The sequence below is a fragment of the Acomys minous genome, assembly GCF_964271855.1.
Source record: "Acomys minous genome assembly, chromosome: 13".
NCBI classification, from domain to species: domain Eukaryota; kingdom Metazoa; phylum Chordata; class Mammalia; order Rodentia; family Muridae; genus Acomys; species Acomys minous.
In genome coordinates, this window is record NC_140495.1 from 57,347,020 (window position 1) to 57,374,762 (window position 27,743).

General features: G+C 49.6%; 1 protein-coding gene across 3 annotated transcripts in view; it reads right to left on the reverse strand.

Moving 5' to 3' along the window:
* The window catches only part of CNGA3 (cyclic nucleotide gated channel subunit alpha 3), a gene marked incomplete at its 5' end in the record, with an annotated part of 34,297 nt that extends 7,273 nt beyond the window's left edge, over positions 1-27,024 (reverse strand). Inside the window, 4 exons of one of the 3 annotated variants that reach the window (XM_084752209.1) lie at positions 3,655-3,762; positions 14,176-14,349; positions 16,640-16,753; positions 26,923-27,023. In XM_084752209.1, the coding sequence (XP_084608335.1) occupies positions 3,655-3,762; positions 14,176-14,349; positions 16,640-16,753; positions 26,923-27,023 (497 nt within the window). The other 2 variants (XM_084752210.1, XM_084752211.1) reach the window with 2 other exon arrangements.
* Between the last annotated feature and the right edge of the window lie 719 nt (positions 27,025-27,743).

Below are 27,743 nucleotides of genomic sequence, written 5' to 3' on the forward strand. Positions count from 1 at the left end.
TAGTACTAATTGGGGTGCTGTCTTTGCTCAGCAACCTCATAAAGCCCCTAGCTTCACTATTAAGAGTGTACTTTTTGTGCTCGCTTCGGCAGCACATATACTAAAATTGGAACGATACAGAGAAGATTAGCATGGCCCCTGCACAAGGATGACACGCAAATCCGTGAAGTGTTCCATATATTTGAAAGACTGGTTAATGATAACAATGCATTGTAAAACCTTCAGAAGGAAAGGAGAATGTTTTGTGGACCATTTTATTTGTGTGTGTGTGTGTGTGTGTGTGTGTGTGTGTTTTAAGTTATTAGTTTTCAAAATCAGTACTTTTGAATGGAAACAACTTGACCAAAAATCTGTCACAGGATTTTGAGACCCATTAAAACAAGTTTAATGGGACAAGGGAGAAGAAGAATGTTCTTTCTTTCTTTCTTTCTTTCTTTCTTTCTTTCTTTCTTTTGGTTTTTTGAGACAGGGTCTCTCTATATTAGCCTTGGCTGTCCTGGACTCACTTTGTAGAACAGGCTGGCCTCGAACTCACAGCGATCGCCTGCCTCTGCCTCCCGAGTGCTGGGATTAAAAGCATGCGCCACCACACCCGGCAAGTGTACTTTTTCTTAACTTCAAATTGTTCCCTAAGATTTTCTGCATCAGAGCCAAGCGCAAAAACATTTTTACCTAACTTTGCTAAGCAATCTATTTTTCCCTACGACTTTCTATGTTAGAGCCACTAGCAAAAAACACCTTAACCTAACCTTGTTGAACAGCCATTTTTTTTTTTTTTTTGGTTTTTTGAGACAGGGTTTCTCTGTGTAGCCTTGGCTATCCTAGACTCACTTTGTAGACCAGGCTGGCCTCGAACTCACAGCGATCCGCCTGCCTCTGCCTCCCGAGTGCTGGGATTAAAGGTGTGTGCCACCACGCCCGGCTTGAACAGCCTATTTTTCCAAATTCTTTCTAAGGGTCATTGTTAGCAATCTACATCCATAGGTTCTTTTCAAGGGTGGTGGTTGAATCAATAACCTGCTCCAGCAGCAACGCCTGAGAGAGATCAAGCATTGTTACTGCATATGCCAGTGATACTGCCCAGTGAGGGGCTGGGAGCCTCCTTCATAACACTCACATTGTTCATGCATTGGGAGGATTATGAGGACCACAAGGATGACAAGCAGAGCTGTGCTCTATAGCAGCGTGAAGTCCTCAGGACACGTGGTTCTCGGGGTTCTGCCTCCTGAGACACGCCCATCGTGGCGATGCTAACAGGTGGGCCCTATTCCAAGAGTTCTAGAGCTGTTTTGCTGTTCATCCTGCACAGCCGCCAACACTTGGTAGGTCAAGGAGGCTTACCTTTAAAAGGGATATTAGTCCCCTGCCTGTTCCTTTCCTCTATTTTTACTTCTTCACTGCCACAATGTCTTGTCCTAGTGGCCCAGAACAGTGACACTAAGAAACCATTGTCTGAACTCTCTCAATCTCTGAGCCAGATTCATTTTCTTTCTTTTACACTATTGATCTTTTGTCATATCAATGGAACGCTGCCTAACTGCAGGGAGCACAGGTCTTCTTTGCATCCCAGTTGAGGAGTAGGGTCAGGAGTGTTCCAAAAGTCACTGCCTAGCCTCCCAGAGCAGCTGTGTCTGTCATGCAGAGTTTCCCAGGAACACCCCAGGCCCCACTGTTTACTTAAAGAAGAGGACTGTCTGCTGAATCGTGGTAAACTAGAAGATGCAGTCATCCTCAGAGAGCTGTATCCTGGTTGGCTCAGGAGATGCTGCCCTGCCTAACTTACTCTTACAAGTACAGAGACCTGCCTCTGCAGGACTTCCTTGTATGCTTAATTAGGGACACCTCTTGTCCTGTAGTCCTGCTAGGAAGGGCCTTCCCAGAGGAACAGGAATCTCAGGTCCCTGTAGATTTGCTTAGGAAAGGCCCCTTCACCAGCATCCTTAGCTGGTAACTCTTTGGGAGAGGGGAGGCTTCTGGGAGTCTATGGTGGTGACCCTAGCTGAGTCTGGTAGCAGCAGGGGATATGGAGCCTGAAGTCACCACCTCTTGTAGCCAGGTGGGACTTCCAGTGGAGGGAAGGGGACACCAACCCACCCATAACACCTTCAACTCAACATTTCTCTCATCTACAAGAAGTGTAGGGATTAAGTTGGAGCAGAGATTGAGGGACTGGAAAACCAATGACTGGCCCAAGCTGAGACCCATCCCATGGGAGAGAGCCAACCCTTGACACTGTTAATGGTACTCTGCTCTGCTTGCAGACGGGAAGCTAGCATAACTGTCTTCTGAGAGGCTTCATCCAGCAGCTATTGGAAACAGATGCAGAGATCTGCAGTCAAGCAATAGGCCAAGTGCGGGGAGTTTTGTGGCAGAGTGGGAGGAAGGATTGAAGGAACATGAGGGGTCAAGGACATGACAAGGAGACCTGCAGAGGCAACTAACCTGGGCCCATGGGGGCTCACAGAGACTGAAGCACCAACCAAGAGCATGCATGAATTGGACCTAGATGTAGCAGATGTGCAGCTTGGTCAGCATGTGGGTTCCCTAACAATGGGAGTAGTAGGGGCTGTCTCTGACTCTGTTGCCTGCTTTTGGATCCCTTTCTATTAGTTGAGCAGTCTTGTCTGGCCTCAGTGGGAGAGGATGCTATTAGTCCTGCTGTGACTTGAGGTGCCAGGATGGGTTGGTACCCATGGGGGAGGGCGGACTCCACTTCTCTGAGAAGAAAGGAAAGGGGAGAACGGAGGGGGGGTATGAGGGCTGGATTGGGAGAAGAGGAGAGGGCTGGGATCAGGTTGTAAAGTGATTAAATAAATAAATAAATAAATAAATAAATAGGGGTGGGGGAGAATATTTCAAAGGCCAGCATGGTTCCCTCTGGAGGCACACCCTGCAGGCTTGCTTTGGAAAGCCCCTGCCACTCCCCCAACCCTAGGGGAGGAGGCATCCTGCCCTGGTAACCATAGCAACAGTCTTCCCAGGGGGAAATGCTTACTAGAAAGTTATAGCTCTGGTCCAAGGCTCCAATCTCTGTACTGCCATAGCCCAGGTTCACCAACCTACTTGCTGGTGAAGTCCTGCCAGGTTTTCTCCGTTTTCACCAGTTCACCCAGGAAGAAATTCTTCTGCCTCTCATCTTCTGCAACAAGGCAACAGCTCCTTCTAACAGGCTTACCTAGGAGCACCCCAAAACCCACTTCTACGCAGCTTAACCCACAGCAGCTTAACTCGAGATGTGTCCCTGACACCCCCTGGACGGTGACCAACCACTGCCCCTTCCTCACAGAACCCAAAGGCAGATTTCAGAGTGCCAGAACCTTCAGCATCCATTTCAAGCTTGGAGCCCTTTGCAGACATGGTTCAGAATCCTCTGTGAAATGACTGGGTTTTTTTTGTTTTGTTTTCTTAACAGATGAAGAACCTAAGCCAGCAGCTCCCAACCTGTGGGTCACCGCAGTATGAGGTGCTGTATTAAAGGTTTATAGCCTTAGGGAGGCTGAGAACCACTAGTCTAAGGCAACAGAGCTGTATATGGTGACCGAGAGGAGAGAAACCTTCTCTGGTGAGACCCAGCACTTCTAGGCTTTGCCGGCCTCACCTCTCCTGTCCCTCCACCCCGGCATCCTGAAGTGATGTCCCTGCTCCAGTGCCTACCTGCACACAAGTAGACACCAGTTATAGAAGACCGGCACAGCGATGACGGTCAGCCAGCGGTAATAGATGCTGCTGGAGGGGTCCACCACCACGGCGTCCTTCTTCCTTCTGGAAACACAGACATACGGTGCTATGTATGAAAAGGCTTTGGGCAGGGCATCTAAAGGCCTCAATTAACTCAGTGACCTGGGAACAATTTTAGAGTGAAGATAAAGAAGTGGAGGTCATAGCTGGGCATGGTGGCATATGCCTTTAATCCTAGCACTCGGGAGGCAGAGGCAGGTGGATCTCTGAGTTCGAGGCCAGCCTGGTCTACAAAGTGAGTCCAGGACAACCAAGGCTACACAGAGAAACCCTGTCTCGAAAAACCAAAAAAAGAAGAAAAAGAAAAAAAAAAAAAAGAAAAGAAAAGAAAAAAAATGAAAAGAAAAAAAAAGAGGAGGAAGAAGAGGAGGAGGAAGAGGTAGAGGAGGTCACAACAGTCTGTGGGGAGAGCAGGCTGGGCTCCAGGCTGGACTGGGAGGCTCCTCCCTCCCGGCCTGACCTCCATAATAGTAAATCTTGATGCCAATGTTTCCATGTGAACCCCTGGCACCATTCTTGCCCTTCAGGATTTGTTCTGGGAATGAAAAGGCAACATGGCAGTGTGGCTGAGTGCTGGTGAGGGAACAATGGAATCTTGGGGAGAGCTTCGGGCAATGCCCGTTCCCAGGGACCACCCCATGCCTTCTGCAGAACTGAGGCCGTAAGTGTGCATGTGGGTAGCACTCGGTGCCTCTGAGGCAGTTGACAACACTGAGCTTGAAACCCCTGGAATGTGTCCCGGGGCCCTTGTCAGCTCTTGCTCCATTTATAAGACAGAGCTACTCGTGTCGTTATGACTGTCTGTTATCCTGGAGGGCAGAGGTTGAGAAATTAGTGCTTCAGGCCAATGTTACACACTTTCCCATCCACTCCCACAACCCCTGGGAAGTAACACACAGCCTAAGGCCAGAGGCGTTTCAAAGCAATGAGTTATGAACCGAAATCCACACACTGGGGTGGAACTGCCATGAGGGGTTTTAAAAGTCACACAGCCACATGGCAACTGGCCGAGTGGCTTCTGTTACAAGGCTGGCTGTGATGGTCATATGTGGGGTGCATGCCTGTAACCTCAGCACGGGGGAGGCTAGAACAAGAGGGTTAAGCTCAAGGGCAGCCTTCGCCACATAGGACACTCTGACTGCTCTAGTTTGTTTTCTGTAGCTGTGATAAATACCACGGCCTAAAGCAATTTGGGAGAGGAAGGGCTTTGTTTCAACTTACACTTGTAGGTCATGACAGGAACTCAAGGCAGGAACCTGGAGTAGAAAGCCACAGGGAGGCAGTTCTCTCTCACTGCCTCAGCTACCTTCCTCCTCTGCTCTGGCCCAGCAGCCTAGGGGCAGTGCTGCCCACAGTGGGCTCCATCCTATCCTCACTCAGCCATCAATCTTCAATCAGGGCAACGCTTCACAGATGTGGAAACAGGGCTATCTGATCTAGGAAATCCCCAAGTTCAGACTCCTCCAGATGACTCCGGTCTGTGTCAGGTTGACAGCTGAAGCTAATTAGGACACTGACAAAACCACAACCAAACCAAGATAAGCAGGCCACTAAGGCGCTTTAAATAATAGCCAAACTCGTTTCATATACACCGCTTTCAGGATATATGGTATAAAAGATGAGCCTGTTTCCTTGCAGATGTATAGCTGGAAAAGTCAAGAATGGATCCTGCCAGAGAAAAATGAACACAGAGCTGTGATCTTTTCTGGAGGTTTTAGAGGAAGCAATTTTCCCATTCCCTGTTTGTAGTGTTGGCAGGACCCGTGGGCCTGCAGCTCCCGTGTTCTGGCTGCCTGTAAGGCACAGCCATTCCTAGCTTCATGATGCAGTGGCAGCGCCATGGGGCTGGCTGCGTGGGTAAAGTGTTTGCTGCACCAGCACAAGGACCAGAGTTTGGATGCCTGGAACTGGTGTAGTAGCCGGCAAGATATGGTGGCTGCCTGTATTCTCAGCGCCCAGGAGGCAGAGACAGGGTGTGCCTGGGGCAAGCTGGCTCAGAAGTGTTGAGCTGTGGGTTCAGTGAGAGGCCCTTCCTCAGAAGGTATAGTGTAGAGGGATGGAGGAAGGTACCTGGCCCAATTTCAGGTTTCCACATGCACAAATGTGTGTGCACCCACACAGACAGACAGACAGACAGACAGACAGACAGACAGACAGACATGTACACTTGCAAGAAAGAGGAGGAAGGAGAGAAAAAAGAAAAAAATAGTGTCTACTCTTCTAATGCTAGTTAACTTGGCACACCTCAGAGTCTTTTGAGGGAGTCTGAATTATTGCCATGACTGTGAGAAATTGTCTTGATTAATGATTGATGTGGGGGAGTCAGCCCACTGTGGGCGGCACCATCCCTAGGCTGATGGGCCTGAGCTTATTAAGAAGAGGAAGGAAGCCAGGTGTGGTGGTGCATGCCTTTAATCCCAGCATTCAGGAGCAGAGCAGGCGGAACGCTGTGAGTTCGAGGCCATACTGACAGCCAAGGCTACACAGAGAGACCCTGTCTCGAAAAACCCAAAAAGAGAGAGAGAGAGAGAGAGAGAGAGAGAGAGAGAGAGAGAGACAGAGAGAGAGAGAGACAGAGACAGAGAGAGAGAGAGAGAGAGAGAGAGAGAGAGAGAGAGAGAGAGAGAGAGAGAGAAAAGGCCACTATGGCAGAAGCAGCTATGTCATTTCTTGTTTTTTTGACATCATTTCCATATTCAGTGTGAGCTATTAGCAGTCTAGCCCTTCAAAGTTTTGTCAATAAGTATATTTTTTTAAAAAAAGGTCTTTATGAGCCGGGCGTGGTGGCACACACCTTTAATCCCAGCACTTGGGAGGCAGAGGCAGGCGAATCACTGTGAGTTTGAGGCCAGCCTGGTCTACAAAGCGAGTCCAGGACAGCCAAGGCTACACAGAGAAACCCTGTCTCAAAAAAACAAAAAAATAAAATAAAATAAAATAAAAAATAAAATAAAAATAAAAAGGTCTTTATTCAACCCAAGCCTGAGGATGCCTTTGTGAAGGAGTCCTTGGGTGTGGGACTATAACCTGCCTTCATAGGAGGGGAGTCACAGAAGGCATCACCTAGCCGACCTCACCACGACACGTGACCACCTGACTCAAACAGGACAAAGTGCAAAGCTCCAGCCATACCGCGACCCTGGCCATAAATGCTGCCAGTCGGTACAGGCTACAGCTCTGAGATCCTGTTAGGTTTTCAGGCCACTGGATTCTAGCATTGTGGATGAAACAATTGAGATATTAAAAATAATTTTATCTTTTGACAGTGGGTGAGAACAAAGTCACCAGTCGTCTGTCCTCACAGCTGGAGTGGTTTTGACCACTGGCGTTTTAATGACTGTCACCACTAGAGGGCGGTGCACACAAGCTGATTGGTTCCACTTTAGGCTGCACAGAGCCTCAGCTTGCTTTTGTCAGGTTTGAGACCGTTAATGCTTTGGCTTTTTAAAACTCCTGCTACACAACAGTTGAGGACCTAACCCGGGTCATCCAGCTACACCATGGATCTACCCAGCACTGCCCTCCAAACCTTATATAGACTTGCAAAAATATTGCTGGCGTGAGCCAAGAGCAATTGATTCTAAAGGGAGACCTTATTCCATATTTGGGGACTAAATGAAAATTCTAGAAAAAAACAAAGAAGGAGGTATAAAGAAAGGGACCCAGAGAGAATTGTCATCGATGGTCAAATGTCCTTATTTGATGACCGTTTTCAGTGTCATCTCTTGGTCTGTGGCTGCAGTGTGGACCCACGAAACGGCCCGGGGCAGCCAGCACAGCGTTAAGGAATTCCAGAAGCTGTTTGTGGCTTTCATCCTTAACAGCCCTTCCCCGCCTGGATACCAGCGTTTCCAGGGAGCAGGCACATATCATAGCAGCCACAGCTTTGTGGTGAAATAATTTTGTTTTCCTTGATTGATGACATCTGGGTCTCTGGCTTTGCTGTTATAGTTTCTATAAACCAAACACACCCCTTTTTCCTGGAAGGAATTAAAGTTCTACTCAACAGAAGGGAAGAAAGGAAGTACGAAGCTCTGGCCCTTTGTCAACTGGAAGTCAAGCAATTGGCATTTCTCTGTGATGTTGATGGCTCCCCCTCACCGAAGGTGAGGACTCCAGGTGGTCCTATGAGGCAGAAGCCAGGGACCTATGGGTCCACACACGCCTGCTGTCACTCAGGGCCACTCGCATTCACACAGTCCCAGGGCTTCTGTGTGGCATTGTGGTACTCACACTGAACTCAACAGCCAGCTCAGCATCTGTGACAGAAGCTAGTCACAACAGGTCACCCCTTCAAGAGGCTGGTCACCAGAGGGAAGGAATGAAGCCCTCAGGTCACTCTGATAGTTCCCTTGAGATTAGCTCAAGTTGGCCCTAAGCCAGGACCTTGAGGTTGTACCACAGAAATGCATCCTCATAGCCAGGAGGCTGCCCGCCGCTCGGCAACAGAACCCTGGAATATGGTAGTGAAAGAAGGCATTAAAGCTGACAGGACTTATTTCCTGAACCCCCGTAGCTTCTTAGATGAGAAAAACAAAGAAGAAAAAGTAATATGACTTCCTTAGAGAAGTCAAACAGACTGTGCAGCCCAGCCCACCCCTGCTCGGCCCTTGGGGGTGGATTTCCAACAAAAGGAATGATTCTAGAATGGTTTCCTGGTGTGTGGGGAATGTGGCAAGAAGCAGAGGAGAGGCAAAGGGGGGTGGCGGGGTGGGGGGATGGCAGGGTGGGGAGGGTGGGATGGGGTTGCAGGGTGGTGGGTGGTGGGGTGGCAGGTGGGGTGGGGTGGCAGGGTGGTGAGGAGGGTGGGGTGGGTGCGGTTTCAAGGTGGTGGGTGGTGGGTGGTGGGGTGGGGTTGTAGGGTGGTGGGTGGGGTTGCAGGGTGTTGGGTGTTGGGTGTTGGGGTGGGGGGGTGGGGTTGTGGGTGGTGAGGAGGGTGGGGTGGGTGGGGTTTCAAGGTGGTGGGTGGTGGGTGGTGGGGTGGGGAGGTTGGGGTGGGGTGAGGTTGCAGGGTGTTGGGTGTTGGGGTGGTGGGGGGTGGAGGGGTGGCGTGGCGGGGTGGCCAGTATGCTGAGCTGGAGCTTGAGTACTTCTCCTCTGGTAAGTTGTTGCAAGTGTTGGCATCATTTCTGGCTGTGGGCCAGGCCCTGTAGGGAGGCGGAGAGACAGCAGCAGTCCAGGACTGGGAATGGTTTTAATGACTCAGACCATCTCGACTGAGGTGACTACGGCAGCAACCCCACCCACTTCTCCCCAGCCTTTCTGTTCACAACTGTTGGCTCACAGTGCATCATTTCCAGGAACAAACTGTGTGTGTGCACATGTACATGTGTATGTGCGTGTACGTGCATGTGTATGTGTGTATTGTATGTGTATATGTGTGCATGCATGCATGCTTCATGTATGTGTGTATGTGTGTGCACACATGCATTTTTGTATGCATGCATGCATGTTTGTGTGTGTACTGAGGTCTGGTAAAAAACTTGTAGCCAAGGCTACACATAGAAATCCTGTCTCAAAAAGCCAAAGAAACCAACCAACAAACAGACTTGGGGCAAAGAGAGAGGAAAAGCCCCTGGCTAAATCCAGGCCTCTCAGTAAACAAAGATTAATGGTTTGAATCCCATTCAGTTTCTAAGTTTCAAATTCATCTAGATTTCCTTATGTTCAACCCTGAGCGGGGTGTGTGTGTGTGTGTGTGTGTGTGTGTGTGTGTGTGTGTATGTGTATGTGTGTGTGTGTGTGTATGTGAACCGGGTATCACAGCAGGACTCGGTGGGACCTCTGCCTTCTGTACTTACATCCTTTTCAGGTGAATCGAGCCTAGAACTTTCTACCCTGGGGGGAGGGGCGCACACTACCCAAGGAGTAGCTACTTGCTGTCCTCATCTGCACAGACCAGACATGGCTCTCCAGGGTGCGCGCTCTTAGAAATTTAGTCACAGTAACTTCTTTCTTTTAATCAGCAGGCCAGACAATTGACCTCATGTCCAGACAATTGACCTCATGTCCAGACAAACTCATCTGCCCGGTCAGTCTTCTGTCCTCTCTGTTCCCAGCCCCTTCAGGGATCCCTCTGCTTTAGGCCTATGTCCCCTGTCTCTGAGCTGCACAACAGTGTGGTAGGGGCCAGTTTCATACAAATTAGACACAGTCCTTCACAGCGTCCCATGGGTGTTATTCTCAAGCGAATGCTTCCAGGATAAGCGTTTGACACAAGAGGTAAGAAACCCAGGTGATGGTGCTGGTCTAACTGGACGGCTACATGTAGAAAAATGCAAGTAGATCCATATTTATCACCATGCACAAAACTCAAATCCAAGTGGATTAAAGACCTCAACATAAAGCTGGATACATTAAATCTTTTAGAAGAAAAAGTGAGGAAGAGCCTGGAACTCATTGCCACGGGAGACAACTTCCTGAATAGAACACCAATAGCCCAGGCTCTAATTAATAAATGGGACCTCATGAAACTGAAAAGCTTCTGTAAGGCAAAGGACACTGTCAACAGAACAAAGTGACAGCCTACAGATTGGGAAAAGATCTTCAGCAACCCTACATCTGACAAAGGGCTAATATTCCAAATATATAAAAAGAACTCAAGAAATTAAATACCACCAAACCAAATAACCCAATTAAGAAATGGGGTTCAGGCTAAACAGAGAATTCTAAACAGAGGAATCTCTAATGGCTGAGAAACACTTAAGGAAATGCTTGATGGGGCTGGAGAGATGGCTCAGAGGTTAAGAGCACTGTCTGCTCTTCCAGAGGTTCTGAGTTCAATTCCCAGCAACCACATGGTGGCTCACAGCCATCTATAATGAGATCTGGTGCCCTCTTCTGGCCTGCAGGCCTAATGCAGGCAAAGCATTGTATATACATAATAAGTAAATACATCATAAAAAAAAAAAAAAGAAATGTTCAATGTCCTTAGTCATCAAGAAATGCAAATCAAAATGACTCTGAGATTCCATCTTACACCCAACAGAATGGCTAAGATCAAAAACTCAAGTGACAGCATATGCTGGCAAGGATGTGGAGAAAGGGGAACACTCCTTCATTGCTGGTGGGAGTGAAAACTTGTACAACCACTTTGGAAATCAATCTGGCTACCTCAAGAGCCAGCTATTCCACTCCTTGGAATATACCTGAAAGATGCTCCACCTCACAACAAGGACATTTGCTCAACTATGTTCATAGCAGCCTTATTTGCAATAGCCAGAATCTGGAAACAACCTAGATGTCCCTCAGTTTAAGAATGGATAAAGAAACTGTGGCACATTTACACTATGGAATACTACTCAGCTATTAAAAACAAAGAAATCTTGAAAATTTCAGGCAAATGGATGGAACTAGAAATGATCATCCTGAGTGAGGTAACCCAGACCCAGAAAGACACGCATGGTATATACTCACTTATAATTGGACACTAGCCCACCATGGATGTCCCCTGAAAGTCTTCATTCAGTGGGAGATAGGGATAGATGCTAGGACTTGCTATTGGGACTCCAGGTAAGAGTGGTATGGAAGAATGGGGAGATAGAGGGACCCAGAGCACCCAGGAACCCTACAAGAAGACCATCAATGCTGGCAGATCTGGACCCAGGGTGCCTGCACAAACTGTTGCACCAACCAAGGACAATGTGTGCAGTAAACCTAGACACCCTATTCAGATCTAGCCAAGGGATAGCTCATTCTCCATGGTTGTAGGGAGAGCAGGGACTGCCTCTGACATGAACTCTGGTGCCCCCTATATGATCACTCCCACCAGGGGAGGCCTGGTGACACTCAGAGAGGAAGGGGAAGCAGGCTATCCAGATGAGACCTGATAGGCTGTGGTCATATGGTGGGGGAGGAGGTCCCCTTCTGTCACAGGTCCAGGGGAGGGGAATAGGGTGAAAGAGGGAGGGAGGGGAGAATGGGAAGATACAAGTGAGGGGATAAAAATTGGGATATAATCTGAAAAAAATATTTTTTAAAAAAGAAGAAAAAGAAAAAGAAAAAGAAAGCCAGTTGACTTTGCCCATCAGCAGTCATCGAAGACCACGGTGGGAGCCAGTGGCTGGTGACACCCCGGTCTGATCTCGTGTGTTTCTTCTCTGCTATTTTGGTTATCCTTGTCCAAGTCTTCCTCTCCCCATCTAAGATGTGGCTTAAATTGCCTGTTTCTGGATTGTCCTACTCATCTGAAAATTCCCCAAGGTCTATAAATACCTGGAAGATGTTAGAGAGGACACTCAGCTCTTGGAGTACAGCGGCCCTAATTCCACAAGGTTAGGACCACATGGAGAGGTATCTCAGCATATATTTTGTTTTCTAGTTGAGACTTGGCCTCCAAAAATTCAGAACCCTCCTCCCCCCTGAGGCTTCCCATCCTGCGTCGTCACATTCATCTACCGCTTGGAGCCTTCTGGTGGTGGCCAGGTGTTTCCAGGCTAGCCAGATCTTGCCCTAAGTGGCTCTCACCAACCCCTCCCCTTAGCTGGTCACACTGGGTCATGTATTCAGGTCAGCAGCTGTCTCCATCAGTCTAGGGTTGTATGAAGATAATTACATCAGATCGGCTAAGGAATAGAGCCAGCATAGCCAGCTGTAGAAAGTTCCAGACTCCCTTCACCTGAAAAGCAAGCAAGTGCAGAGGAAAGGGATCCTGCTGAGTCCTTTTCTGGGCCTGTCATGGTGCTTGGCTTGGCACTCTTCCGAAGACTAATAGAAAGCTAGGAGCCTCTTTTCTAGGTGCTGCTAATCCAACCTGAGTCTCCTGAAGCAGCAGCCAGCACCTTCTATCACTGGACCATCTATCCTAACAGTATCTACTCTTCATGAGACAGGGTCTCCCACTGGCCTGGAACTTACTAAGAAGGTTAAGATGGCCATCCAGCAAGCCCCAAGGTCTCACCTGTCTCTGCCTGCCCCACGTTACGCTCTTGGCTCCTCAGGTTTGCAAAACAAGCGCTTCACTGACGAAGCTCTCTCCCCAGGTCCCTGAGTGTCAGTGGTTGTGTATTCCACAATCTACTGCATGCCCTCCAGTAAAAAGATGCCCCCTCGTATGCAAACATGGAAGTACAGTGGAGATTCCGGAAAGATCCACGAGGCTTCTCCTGAAGTCGCATTGTGTCTCTCTCCAGGGGCCTTGCATGTTCGCTTGGAAGCCCCGCCAAACCATACAGGAAGTAACTCATTCTTCCATTGTGTTCACACCTTACTAATCAGAGGGCTCTGGATGGCAGAGCATGTTGGCTTCCAGTTGTAGATGCGCACCTGGACATGTGTTTCTCAGAGGAGCCTGACAAAAGAGAATGCTTAAATCTTGTGTGTGTGTGTGTGTGTGTGTGTGTGTGTGTCTTCCCATAAAGCAAGTTTTGGGCAAGAATCCACCTGCTCATGAACCTTGGTGGGGTTGGTGTGTATGTGTGTGTGTGTGCATGCATGCATACATGTGTGTGAGCTTTCTCTTCAGGTCCACCCTTGACTCTCTTTCAGACTGACATGCACACCCTAAGGAGGCCTTTGGATGCTCAGCGATTAGCGAGTTGATGTGAGCTGTACAAGACCTTGATGTTGGGTAGCTTCATGGCTACAGACACTTTCCACAAATAAGAGAGGTGGAGATTCCCATGTGTTGGTGGGGGCAGAGAGACAAGCCCTACTCAAGAGCACAATTGCAGCTCCCTGGGGGAGGAGCGTTTGGGTCATGAAGGAAGGAATACAGGAGCCATGGCTCAGAGAGACACTCCAACCAGAAGCAAGCTCTCCATCTTCCGTCTCCTCTGTGCTTACCCTCACAGCCTTCCCCCACCTGGTACTTACTGACTGTGAGTGACTCTATCAGGAGATCACACTAACCCGTGAATCTTTCTAGGAAAAGGCATGCACCTCTACACATGTCCTGGTGCCTGCTCAGGTCTCCTCGGACAAAACAGGCCATGCATTTGAGCAAGATGGGTCATAATGCAACGGGGGATGAGGGTCCCTGTAGAGAAAGGGTTGAGGCCAGAAATCCCTGGAGCTTTATGCAGGATGGGTCAGGTTTAAATGAGGCTGGGAACTCTGGTTCAAGGGCTCACTGGACTTGGGGTGGAAAATACAAGGGCATGTAGCATTCCCTGAAAGACATATGCTTCCTTCCAGAAATGTCTTTTTTTGTTTCTGGTTTTTTTTTTTCCGAGACAGAGTTTCTCTGTGTAGCCTTGACTATCCTGGACTCGCTTTGTGGACCAGGCTGGCCTCGAACTCACAGCGATCCACTTGCTTCTGCCTCCCGAGTGCTGGGATTAAAGGTGTGCACTACCACACCCGGCCTCAGAAATGTCTTACAGTGATGTTGCTCGGGGAGGGGGTGGTGTCTCCTTGGGCAGCTAAGCTGGGCCCACGTACTTCTCAGCTGTCTCGGCTGGTGTGCAGGTGACCCTCTCTCCCTTTTCTGTTTCTTACCCTCCGTCTGGCGGTTCCTGTCCTCCTGGGTTGGGCTGGGCATCGCTTTCCCGGCTGGACACCTCCTTAAGCTCAGTTCCATGAAAACGATCCAAGAAGGAATCAGGTGTCTGGTCCTCGTGGTGTAAGTGCCTGTGGGCCCACGCACGGAGTGAGACGATGACGCGTGACACCCTGGGAGGGAAAAGGACAGACAGCGGCTGAGGAGTGAGGGACAAGAAAAGAGCCTGAACCGGCCTTGAGGGGCCCAGAAGAAGCAGAAGTGACCAGTCGAGGTGAGTCTGGGCTTGCGGCTTCTCTCTACTGTGCCCCTTTTCTCCCCTTCTTCCTTTTCCTCTGCAGTCTGGGCAGAGCCTCGTGCTCAGTTACACCATCTCGTTATTATGGCTTTGTCCTGTCAACTTTCCCATGGCTGTGCTTCTTCCGATGGGCGCCAGCAAACATGCCTACTCACTATTCCTTTTTCCCCAGGGGCAGATCTCTTGCTAAGTGAGAATGGATAGCTCCTCACTAAGGGCCCTTGTTGCTCTTGAAGAGCTCTTTGGTTTGTTTCCAAGCAGCTTACATCCACTTGTGATCCCAGTTCTAGGGAGTCTGACTCCCTCATCTGAACTCTGCGGCGCGAGACACTTACATGGCGCAACACATGCATGCCAAGCAGAACACTCATACACGGAAAATGTTTAAAAAATCAAACTTGAAAAATATTGCTAAGCATAGGAGCAGTAAAAACATACTTGTGGTTTAAGTGTGAAAGGTCCCCCATAGGGTCCTGTGTTTGGACACCTGGTCTCCAGTTGGTGGTGCTGTTGGAGAGTGCTCCCTCCCACCTTTTGCTAAGGGAGTTTCCTCTCTCTCCAGCTCCAGCCCCAGCCAGCACTGCACCCCTCCTGCCTCTGAACAACTCACAGCCCCACTGTGCTGGTTCCCTTTCTGAGGACTAGGGGAGGAGGCGGGTGAGGGAGGGAGAGAGGGTGGGACCAGGAGGCACTGGAGGAGGGGCCACAATTGGGATGTGAAGTAAACAAATTAAAAATATAGAAAGAAAAAGAAAAAAAGAAAAAAACAGCATTTTATCCTTGCTATGCAAGCACAAAGACTCTGACTTCAGATCCCAGCACCCATGAGAAAGCCAGCAGGGATGGCATGTGTCTGTTGTCTCAGTACTGAGGGACAGGAGGACTCTGGCAGTGAGTGGCTGGTTATGACCTTCAGACTCATTGACTTGAGGTGGACAGCAATGGAAAAAGACACTGAATGCCAATCCTTGACACACACACACACACACACACACACACACACACACACACACACACACACCACCATACCACACAGATACATCACACAGACACATACCATATCACACCACACACAGACACATACACACTCACATAGACACACCACATACACAGACACAAACACACTCACATAGACACACCACACACACACTCACACCACATTACACCACACACAGACATACACACACTCACACAGACACACCACACACACAGACACAAACACACTCACACAGACACACCAGACACACAGACACACACACACACTCACATAGACATACCATACACACACAATACCCTACCCATATATACATACACTGATATAGGCACCCCCACAGACATACACACACCACAGACATACAGACACACATACACACCACACACATAACACATACCCTACCCATACATACACACAGATATACAGACACCCACCCCACCCCACCCCCAAATAAACATAAACACATAGACACACAGGCAGACACATACCGGAGTGGGAAAATATTCCCCTAATTAAAAAATATAATGAATAAATAGATAAATGAATTTGTTAGAAAACAATAAACACAGCATTTGTGGAGCACCAGCCACGAGAAGGCTGCTGGTGTGGCCCTAGCTACCCATGGGGCATCCCTGGTTGGGAGCAGTTTCAGATAAGGCTGGGAAAGCTGAAATGACGTTCTTCGTGTACCAGTGTTGTTAAAGCCAGGCACTGGTGTCCTTGGAGGGAGCCGCAGCTTAGACATCTGCTAATCTGTCACGTGCTTCTGCAGGAATGCATGCCACAGAGTCTAGACTGGGAACTCTGCATTGTCATTTCAGAAAGCACTGTCCTCAGCATGTCGCTGTGTCCATCCACTGTCTCCAAAGCTACCCAGACTTACACGACGGTCTCTGCTGGCTTTGCTGAGTTTCTCCAGGACTGAGAAACACTCAATGTTATTTTTCATTGTTATTATTATATGATCATTATTATCATTATAGTAATTTCAAACCAAAACTATTTTTCTTCAACTTTTCTGAGCTAAGAACATCTGGCCCAAGAGGATAGAAGTTACTTACTCAGGGTGCTCCGCGCCTTGCCCTGTTCTGCAAATCCTCAGCCCTGTTGGCATGCCTTCTGAGCTATTGTCTCTCTGTTCTCAAGGTGAAGGTTGTGCTGGGTCAGTTACCTGGCTGGTGCCTGGCTTGTGACTAAGCTCCGGGCAGATCCAGCCAGTCCTCGGGTCTCCATGGCGATCCCTTGCTGCAGTGTGGAAGATGTCTCCTCACATGGTGAGGGAGACCTAGGAAATGAAATATGCAGCATGCTAATTGATTTCAAGCTCATCCTCCTCCCGGACAGTCAGGAGTGAGGAGGGCAGGTGCCTGCAGCAGGAGGAAAGACACCATTGCAGATTCTCAAACCAGAGGTCTGTCACACACCTTGACTCCAGAGATAGAACTACCCTTTCTTTCACATGTATTTATTATGGTTTACGTACACGTGTGCATGTACCTACCGGACCAGTGTGGAGATAGGGGATAACTTGTGGGAGTTGGCCCTGTCCTTCCACATGTGTGTCCTTGGGATTGAACTCAGGTTCTCAGAGTTCGCAGCAAGCATCTTTACCCGCTTAGCCATATTGTTGGCCCTAAGTGCCACTTTCTTTACAGCAGTTCTGACCAAGGAGAGTAGCTTTTCATCAGTTACTGGATATGAGATAAGCGAAGGTGGGGAAGGAAGCAGCAACAGTTAGCATGGTCTCCATCAGAGATTGGAGCCAAGGGAGGTCCTGGTACCTGCGGCCTTGGACTATGGCAGTCGTTGCCATATAATGCTTCCTGAACAAAGATTTTTGCTTCCAATGTGTCTGTCATCGACTTCTGTGGCAAGACTGCCTCCTTCTAGATGCCCCGCCCCCCCACCTCCCCCCCTGTGTCCCCCCCTGCCCCCCCACCTGCTTCCTACTCAATGTGGATGCAGTCTCTGGGCAGCTATGCACTCGTCTGGCAGACGTCCTACCATTCTGGACCATTGCATGCATTTGCCCTACCACTCCAAGCACAGTTAAAATAATTTGAACAGTGCTTTCAAAACAAATTCGTTGTCCCTTGGGCTAACCCCGTCTCTGTCCCCAGCAATACAACAGCAAAGGGGAGCCACTTCCTTTGTACGTCCAGGGTGAAACAGCACACGTGCCAACAGGACAGCCGACCACACCTCCGCGCAGCACCTGCCTTGCTGGCGATGGAGCCTGGTGTCCGATGAACTGCCTAGAGGAAGACCAGGAATGTGTCCAGGAGCACGTCTCTTTCTTTTTAAAAAAAACCTCCTAAGGCTGAATTTGACAGCCCGATTAAAAGCCAGCTGGGCACCGGTCCCTAAGGAGCTGCACTTCACTGCATGACTCCTGAGGAAGCACAGCAAGGTAAATTAATTCTACCACACGGCCTACTCCAAACTAATCGGCTTTCTTAACGAGGTGGGGGAAGCGGGAGGCAACGGTTAACCTCAGGGAAAGGCTTCACTCCCTGTGGTGAGTGATTAGAAGTCTGGGTCCTTGAATCCTGGTGCTGAGTGCCTTCTAGCAGCGCGCCTGCCACAGGGACGGGGTGGGAGTCGGGGTGGGGACTCATCCATGCTACAGTGCATCCAGGGTGTCTCTGGATAGCCACGTTTCCAGCAGGTACTCCCTCCACCCAGCTTTCTCCCAGGTGGAACCACGTGGATTTAAGCATCTTCCGAGATGGGGATCTGTGCAGTGTCTCGGCTGCTCAGGCTACAGGCCGAAGTCATTGTTCCTCAGGTTCAAGTCTCCCCTAACCACAGCCGTCTCACTGTGACTGCGTTCCTGAGGTCTGGCTTGGCCATGCAGGAAAACCCAAACTGCCCTGGGATTACTGGGGCCAAGCCAGGAAGTCTGTGTTGGTTTGCGTGCTGTTGGCGGCTGTCAGCCGAACCCGAAGCCTTACAACACAAACTGCTGGTGACTTCCATGTCCCTGACTTGCACAAGTGTGATTGATTTTTTTTGTTGTTGTTGTTGTTTGTTTTTGTTTTTAGAGTTGAATGTCAGGCTCCCTCCCCCCCCCCCATTTATCTGAGTCATGTGATGTTTTGGGATCTTTGGAATGTAAAGGAATCGCTCCTGTGGCCCCCAACATGATCACAAACTGTGTTATCAGCAGCAGCAACCATTTGACTGTGTGGGTGACCACGCAGAACTGCTGGAAGACAGGAAACGGAAGTGTTGAGGGTTTATGCCCTTCCCCGAGGTCACCAGGCCAAATGGCAAAGGGGCAATTCTAATGTTATTCCACCCCATTTTGAAAGCCTCCCTCATCTACCTCATGGGGCTGTCCTTGATGTTTTCACTGACAGCATACATGAAAACAAAGTACAGTGGGGCTTTTAGCGGCTGAGGTTTGGTCCCCGTGGCACGCTGTCAGAGGCATGGCTATGGTCCACCTGGCTGTATGACGGGTGGAGCTCTATTTTCAAACTGCTGGATGCAAATCTCCCCTGCACCCTTAAGAGACAATTCATATCTTACCAGTGTGCAGAAGAGACCCTGCCTGAGGCCTTGCTGTACCGTAGATGCTGTGGCTGTCCTCCTGACATTCTGTAGACAACAGAGGTTGGAGGTACACCCCACAGTGCCTCCCACAGTGCCCTGGTCAGCTTTATGAGGCAGCAGCAGGGGAAAAGGGTGTCCCTCTTGAGTCCTTGAATCTGAAAAGGCACCATGCCCTGGGAGGCGGGTAGTAGTTGATGGCTAGAGCTCTGAAAGAGCACATGTGCCCGGAAGATGCAGAGGCAATTCCAAGGACAGTAGCTCTCAGGGGAGGCTCTAGGCTTCAGGTACACTCCCTTATCCCTGTTTCCACTCAGTCTTCTGTTTATTTGATGTATAGTGCCAGACTTACTGGGAAATCAGACTTATGGCACGTGAGGTGGGCAAGGCAGAGCTGTGAGACACGGCGTACAGGCGGCCTCACACTACTCTCAGGAGAAGTAGCAGAATGCAGAGTCAGGGACTGGATTTCACTTCTTGTTCCAGTCCCTGCCCACTGCCTAACCTGCGGACTAAGTCACCTACTCTCCCTGAACTTAAGTGTCCTGATCTCCAGAAAGAAACGCTTTGAGAATGCGCAGTCCCACGCCGCTTTAAGTGTTGTCCAGATACTCTAGCCCTGCAAGGCACACTATGCCCTCAGGATGAGCAGGCCTTTCTATGATGTGAAGGCAGGGATCTAAGGAGGCTTTTTCTTCCTGACGCGTCTCCTCGTTTGCTTCAGGATGCCTGAAATTCTGCTGTCTGTTATTTCTGTTTTTGGCTTCTAACCTTGGTAAATGCCTGGGGACTTTTTACATAGTAAATCTAAATATAGGCCATACCTCCCAAATATGCTCAGCTCAGCAGGGAACACACAGACCACAGCGAACCTATCAGAGTACCACGGACCGAAGAATTCCCACCAACTAGTAACGTACACTTTCTGATCACATCACCAGGACACACAGTCTTCCCGGAAGGTATCCCGATTGTCAACTGCTTGATTTCTCACCAAGGGGAGGTAGACAGAGCAGGGAGGAACCGAGTGTCTGAGATGACCTCTGAGCCCCCAAGAAGACACAGCACTGAAGAGGAGCAACCAGGTAATCAATATGGCGATGGGGATACAGGGGCTTCCGAGGAAACCGAGAGGCAGAAGACAGGGAGGGCTGCCAGGGAGCAGAATCTGACCCCCACGCTGGTCGCACTTCAAGTGTGACACTGCCTTCCAAGAACAAACTATTAATAAGGTCAGGCTGGACCCTGGCAGCCTTGACAGCCAGCCTTAGCCATCTGCCCTAAATAAGCCAATTCAAGAGACAAATTAATAGTGAAAAGCAGAAAAAGATTACTTAATATGGCCATGGAAGAGGGACAGAGAGATGCAATCACCCCGCCCCCTCCCCCCACCTATCTTTGATGTCCTGACATGAAGTAAGGCCTGAGGTATACACAGCTAAGTCATTCTGGCTGAGGTCATTAGCCCACCTTTCTCTGGGCTCCAGTGCCTCCTGTGAGGTGGTCTGGCTAACTGCCAACCATGTGTGAAATCTGTTCTCAGGAGATCAGTCCCCCTCTGGCTGGTTTCAGTCTCTTCCTCTCCCAGCATGAGAAGCTCCCTGAAGCCAACGGCTATATGGATGACAATAACAGCTGGTACAATACACTGAGATGATGTTTAAAACATGAGAGCAGAGCAGGGTGTGGTGGCGCACGCCTTTAATCCCAGCACTTGGGAGGCAGAGGCAGGTAGATCGCTGTGAGTTTGAGGCCAGCCTGGTCTACAAAGTGAGTCTAGGACAGCCAAGGCTACACAGAGAAACCCTGTCTCAAAAACAAAACCCAAAACAAACAAACAAACAAACAAAAACCCAAAACAAAACAAAAAATCATGAGAGTAGTTTCAGATTGTGGCGTCTGCTCTCTTAAGTCTGTTTGTAGAGGGCAGTGAGTGTTGGGGAGGGTTTCAACATCTCCTGTCTCTGGGCAAGGGCAGAGATACCTTAAATAACAGAATTGCAGCTGACTTTGCACTCTGTAACATCTTGTCTTACTCAGGTGACATAGGGACCCGAGAGCAAACAGACAGGAGCTGCTGGCTCCAGGCTAGAGAACGTGACACTATGCTTTTCTTCTTCTCAAGCCCGGGGGCTCCAAATGATGAGAATCCAGTGCTGCTAGGCCCATGTGACCAGGGAACGGAATCCAGTGCAATTTTAAGCCTTTGGTACTTGAGAAGCAGGGTGAAAATGGTTTCCTTTGGTGATAATTGCTTTGGGCTCTTCTCAGACAGCAGCATAAAGAAAACCTCTTCTGTGTAAGACACAGAGCCCTGTGCCCCAAGGGTCACTCAAAATAGCTACACCAGGAAATGGGTCGGGATTTGGGTTGCCCTCACCTCACTGTAGCTCTCTCTAGCACATTCTGAAGTCCTCTGCTATTGTAGTACCTTAGAAATATGTTGGATGGCTCCAAGATAACTGAGCCAAACAACTAAACAGAAAAGTTCAAGACTTTTGTGAGACAGTCTTCTTCTGTCACCAAGGCTGGTCTTGAACTCATGATTGTATGTTCTCAAGCTTCCAAATACCAAGACTATAGACATGCGCCACCATGGCCCCAGGTTGAGACATTTTTGTTTTTGGTATTTTTAAAGTGTATTTTTTTTTTCATTCAAAGGAAGCATCCTTTCTTTCATCCTTTCTTATGATGTTCCCTTAGGAAAATCATCCTGAAAACTTAATAAGAGAAAAGAAAACCGGGTCTCCAATGAGGTGAGAGATCTGCTGGCAAGGCTTTCTCAGGGGGCAAAGCATTGGCAGCTCTCTCTTATTAGGGGTATTTAAGGAGGGGCCATGGCACACTGGTGCCAACAGGCCCTCTCTATGATTGGGAAGAAGCAAAGTGCTGTATTTCAGTAACCAAGTCTCAATTATTTATTTCAAAAGCTTCCTCCAAAGGACGTGAATTTTAAGGCAATGATGTGGTTTGTCCAAACACTACTTCTTCCTCTAAAATTGTGATTTTTAGACTTAAAATGTTTTGTGTATGTGTCAGAGTACTTTTTCAATCTGCTTAAATTTAAAAAAAAATATACATGGGTGTTTTGACTGCATGTATGCCTATGTATCACATGTGTGCCTGTGTATCACATGTGTGACCATGTATCACATATGTGCCTGGTGCCTGAGAGGCCAGAAAAGGGAATCAGATTTCCCAGGAGTGGCTTCAGATTGCTGTGAACCAACATGTGGGTGCTGGAATTGAACCCCTGTCCTTTGGAAGAACAGCCAGTGCTCTTAGCTCCATCTCCCCAGCCCCATTTGTCCAATATTAATTACATGGAGAATAATTAAGTGCTAGGTTGGGTTGGGATGTCTCGGAGGAACCTAAACTCTGCCTCAGTCCCAAGGCAGCTTTGCTTTTATCCTGAACACATGCTCGGTTCTCCTTGCCGATCCCAAGGAACATTCTAGAACTCCTCGTATACATGCAATGTTAGAATCCGAAGGCTGCTCAGGCAACGGGGCCTTGCAGCATTTCTCTTCCAGTCTAACAGGTTCTGACTAAGACACTGGGAGTCTCCGGATAGCAGGTGTCCCTGTGTCAGCACCTTACCTGAGAAGTGAGTTTAAATCAAAGTGGGTATTTATTGGTGGCCGCACATCCTGCTTCCCACCCTCCTCTCTGTCTCCTGCCTGGGTCTGAGAGGGCACGGGTGCAAGCTTGAACTGTGAAATCTCCTCCGTCCTCATGGACCCAGGCTCCCTTTCCTCAGAGTCCCTGCCATGCTGTTGTCGATTTGCTTGCCATGCATTAACTAAATATTGTAGCCCTAAGGAATGTCCCTAGCTCAGCGCCCTCTGTGGCATCTCTTTTTTAGGTTAACCTCTGCTTGTGTGAGAAAAAGTATCTTTCTCTCCCAAAGGAAGCGTTCTTCCTGGCTGTTCGGTGGAAAGACCTGTACGAGCCCAGGGGATGTGTATTCACCTGTTGCCACATTTTCACTGCGGGAATGCTCGGATACAGACACACGTGGGCCTCAGTGAGACAGTGAGTGGCCAGGCTGAGAAAGCACTCCTTGGGCACAGGCCTGGCCACCTGAGAGGTCTGAGAGCAAAAGAGGAGGAAAAGGCTTCCCATGTGAGAGGCCCGGGAAGACTGGCCAGGGAAAGTTGCGATTCCTAAATGTAGCCGAGAAGATGGCGGACTATTCAGCTCTGTGCAGCCAGGACCATGGCAAGAGCTCAGTGCTCATCAGTAGATTAGCCTCACCACAACCCAGGAAGTCAGCGCTAGACTGAGCTCTTCCACGGATGAGGACACAGAGGCTTAAAGCAACTGCAGAGCCAGTGTTCAGGCTCAGGCAGTCTGCCCAGGGCCATGCTGGTCATAGAAAGCAGGGCAGGAAGGAACAGAGGATATCTGAGTCACCTTTCTGTCATTATAAGGAAATACCTGTGATAATCCACTTAGAAAACAGAACAGGCCCCTTTTGGTTCACAGCTTCGCAGACTCTAGTCCACAACAGACCCACTCTGTTGTTTTGAGCCAACTGCTGGGCATCATACACAGTGCAGCAAAGAATAGGGCCAGAGCCCCACAACTTCCTTTGGGATTATGCATCCAGTGATTTAAGGTGCTCGCACAAAGCCGTCTCTTAGAGGTTCTGCCTTCCCCCAGTAACGCCTCCCTTAGCCCAAACCAGATTAGCTTAGATTAACACTCGGGCCTCTGGGCGATATTTCAAGTTCCAAATCCACGAAGATGGCATCGGTTCAGATCCTGTGACCACGATGCCAACACCATCAGAGTGTAAATGACCCTTGGCTGCTCAGAACACAGTAGAAGCCTGCTGGGAGCCAGAGGTCCATGGCAGGGAGCCAGCATGGCTCCATAGAATGGTGCTACCTGCATCTGTCAGAAGATCAAGAGCTCCCATGATCTCACAAGTCAGACAGGGCTCGTAGGTTACCGGTCAGTGCAGAGTCTGGACAAGAGCCACAGTGCTTTCTGGTTAAGCAAGCTTCTGGGCTGCGGTTGCAGCTCTCTACTTCCCAATGGGCCTGCCTTTCTTTGTGGCTTATCTCGGTGTCAGGAAGCAGATGGAGACCTCGAGGCTGTCTTCTCTGCCCAGGGAAATAAGGAAGCAACAGGCGTGTATGTGGGGGAGGGTGGTGGTGGTGGGGGAGGAGTTCCATTTGGCTTTGACAGCCTCTGTGCTTCCTCCCCTCAGTCCGAAGTCTCAGGAGCCTGACGGTACTGCTGGGCCCTGTGCTGCATGCGGCTCTTTCTCCTACACACTCAAGCTGACGTGGATGCTCACTTCAAGGATATTATTTACCAGCTGATCATGGGAAAGAAATGGTTTTGCAGGCAAAAGCTTTTAGCACTAGACACGTTCCAATGGTGTTCATCTTGCTTTGAAATAAGAAGCGATGACTCAAGCAATAGGAATTGGTCCCCGGGGTGGGGCCAACACCGTCTAATGCATGTCCTTGAAGAGAGCTTCCATGTCAGGTTTGGGAGTGTAGGAGAAAGAGCCGCAGCACAGGGCCCGGCAGTACCGTCAGGCTCCTGGGGTTTGGGACGTTCCTTCCCCTCACGGCATCTTAGAACTATGACGTAGGTTTGCAGTAAGAGGGACTGGTGTTTAGAAACTGCTGACCATCACTTCTTGTGCCAGTTACTTTGCTCACTGCTGCATAACCGGAAAAAAAAAACCAACTTAAGGGTGGATCTGGGCTCTGAGAGTACGGCCCATGAGGAGGCAGCTGCCCACACCGGGACAACAGCCAGGAGGCAGACAGAGGTGAATACTGGTGTCTGCCAGTTTTCCCCTTTCATTTAGCCTGGGAGCCAGCCCATGCCATGCTGTTTACGGTTAGGGCGGTTCTCTTCTGCACCTCAAATGACCTAACCCTGAAGCTCCTTCCTGGACATGCACAGAAGTGCGTCTTCTAGCTGATGTTGGAGCCGGGTAAGCTGGCCACCAACGCCAACCACCACATTTGTTAAAGGTTTGCTCTGGACCTGAGGATTAAGAACCTAGGCAAAGGAAAAAAAAAAAAAAAAAAAAAAAAAGAAAAGAAAAAAAAAGCAAACATGTATCTGAGAAAGGAAGGTGGCTTGCAAGGGAAAGAAGAAATGATGGATGAGGGCTTGGGGAATGAGGGACTGTCATTGCTGCGCTGAGCCATTAGTTACCATGTATTTATGTCTGATAGCAGGGAGAAACTTCTAGATTTATATGGGTAGGGCATTTCTATAGTGGTGGGACAAAATGACAAGTAGGAGAACATTTCCTGTGGTCCAACCCAATCCCCTCAGGAGGAACTTAAGAACTGTGGTCTTACAAGATGGCTCAGCAGGGGAAGGCTATGCCATGCAAATCTGAAAGCTTGGGTTTGATTCCCGGAACCCTACCCCCCCCCCATGGCACAAGGAGAGAGCCAACCCCTATGCCCCCCGCATGTGTCATGTAGCACCTACATACCCCTAATAAAATAAAATAAATTGAAAAAATAATAAATGAAGCAGTCACCAATTAGGTTTGCTCCTGTGTTCTTTGACCAAGAGCTGAGGGAAAATGTTGCTCCATTTCACAAATGAAAACACTGAGGCACAGACGTCTCTCTCAATATTACTAGTAAGTTTTTATATGGCTACTTGTGTCTGGATGCCACTGATGTGCCTGGCAGGGAAGGGCTCAGGTCACTGTCTGCTTCCTGACCTTGCCTTAGAAATGAAAGGCAGAGCATGTGACTTAACAGGGCCTCCCTGTGGTCAGGGCAGGGGCTGGTGGAGAATGACAGTCCAGTCCACTTACTGTGTCTCCCTGGGATCATGTGGTAGCCTGGCTACATTTTTATGGTAGAAATATACTTGGTACCGTTTGAGTCTTCATTTGCTCACCTTCTTAAAGTAACAAAACTGTGTTTAATGCATGTGTGCAAGTGTGTGTATGTGTGTGTGTCACACATGAATACATGTGCATGTGTGTATGTGTGCGCATGCATGCATGTGTGCATGCACACGCCTGTGTCTCTGTGTGTGCATGCATACATGTGTATGCATGAGTATGCACACATGTACATGCGTGTGGGGGCTGGAGGACATCCTACGGTATCACCCTTTGGAACAACATCCACTTCCTTTGAGGCAGTAACTCACTGGCCTCAAGGGACCAATAAGGCTAGGTTGAGTCCGTTCACCCCACGGGTCTGCCTGTCTCTCCTCCCCAGAGTTGGTGCATGCTGGGCTCTGACTCAGATCTTCATGCCTGTAAAGCAAGCACTTTACCAGACTGAACTGTTCCCCCCCCCCCCCCATTCTGCAATGTAGCAGTCTGAGCCTCATTTTCTTCATTTTACGCTAAACTTGGAAATCAAACATGCATTTAAATAAGGAGCTATTCTAAAATAAGAATGAATTGGGTCTGTGAGGATTAGTGTGAAGACTGCCAACCAGGCACGACCCAGAATCCTCTGGGGGAATGGGCCTCTGAACATACAGAAGAGGTCATCTTGTGTTAACTGAGGGCAGGACATGCCCACTGTGGGTGGCACCATTCCCTGGCTGGGATCTGGGGCAGAGGGTATGAGTGGTGATGACCAGCATCATTCATTGCCCTCTGCCTTCTGACTATGGATGCGATGTGACCTGCTGTTTCAGGCTTCTGCTGCCTGACTTCTCGCCATGATGGCCTCATACTGTGAGCCACAACAAGCCTTGTCTCCCTTAAGTTGATTTGGTTAGGGTACATGATCACAAGAACAGGAGAAGAGACTAAGACAGTACAGTGAACCCTGAGTCCCTCGGGCGCCATCATGTGGCTGGCCAACACTAAGACATTCTTCTCCATAATATGGATCATGGGAACTGCCCATGAACTCACACGGAACAAGCCCATCTTACCTGCCGAGGCTGTTCTCTATGCGATCGCGGTCTCTGTCCCTGGTGTTTACTGAAAGGTGGGGCAGGGCGGGCTGGGAGCATTGGGTGCTGACCTTGGCCATCTTCACTTTTGTCACATTCAGCCCCAAGGCGGCTGCTAAAACATGAACACAAAGTAGGGGCATCATCAGGACAACTGACTTACTGTAGAGGGAGGGCTACTCAGTGTAGTGTCCTCAGGCACACTCTGACACCTGTGCCTCTGCAGCCCCCTACCTCCCGAGGACACCTGTGCCTCTGCAGCCCCCCACCTCCCGCTGACACCTGTGCCTCTGCAGCCCCTCCACCTCCCTCTGACACCTGTGCCTCTGCAGCCCCTCCACCTCCCGCTGACACCTGTGCCTCTGCAGCCCCTCCACCTCCCGCTGACACCTGTGTCTCTGCAGCCCCTCCACCTCCCGCTGACACCTGTGCCTCTGCAGCCCCCCACCTCCCGCTGACACCTGTGCCTCTGCAGCCCCCCACCTCCCACTGACATCTGTGTCTCTGCAGCCCCCCACCTCCCACTGACACCTGTGCCTCTGCAGCCCCTCCACCTCCCGCTGACACCTGTGCCTCTGCAGCCCCCCACCTCCCGCTGACACCTGTGCCTCTGCAGCCCCTCCACCTCCCGCTGACACCTGTGTCTCTGCAGCCCCCCACCTCCCGCTGACACCTGTGCCTCTGCAGCCCCCCACCTCCCGCTGACACCTGTGCCTCTGCAGCCCCTCCACCTCCCGCTGACACCTGTGCCTCTGCAGCCCCTCCACCTCCCGCTGACACCTGTGCCTCTGCAGCCCCTC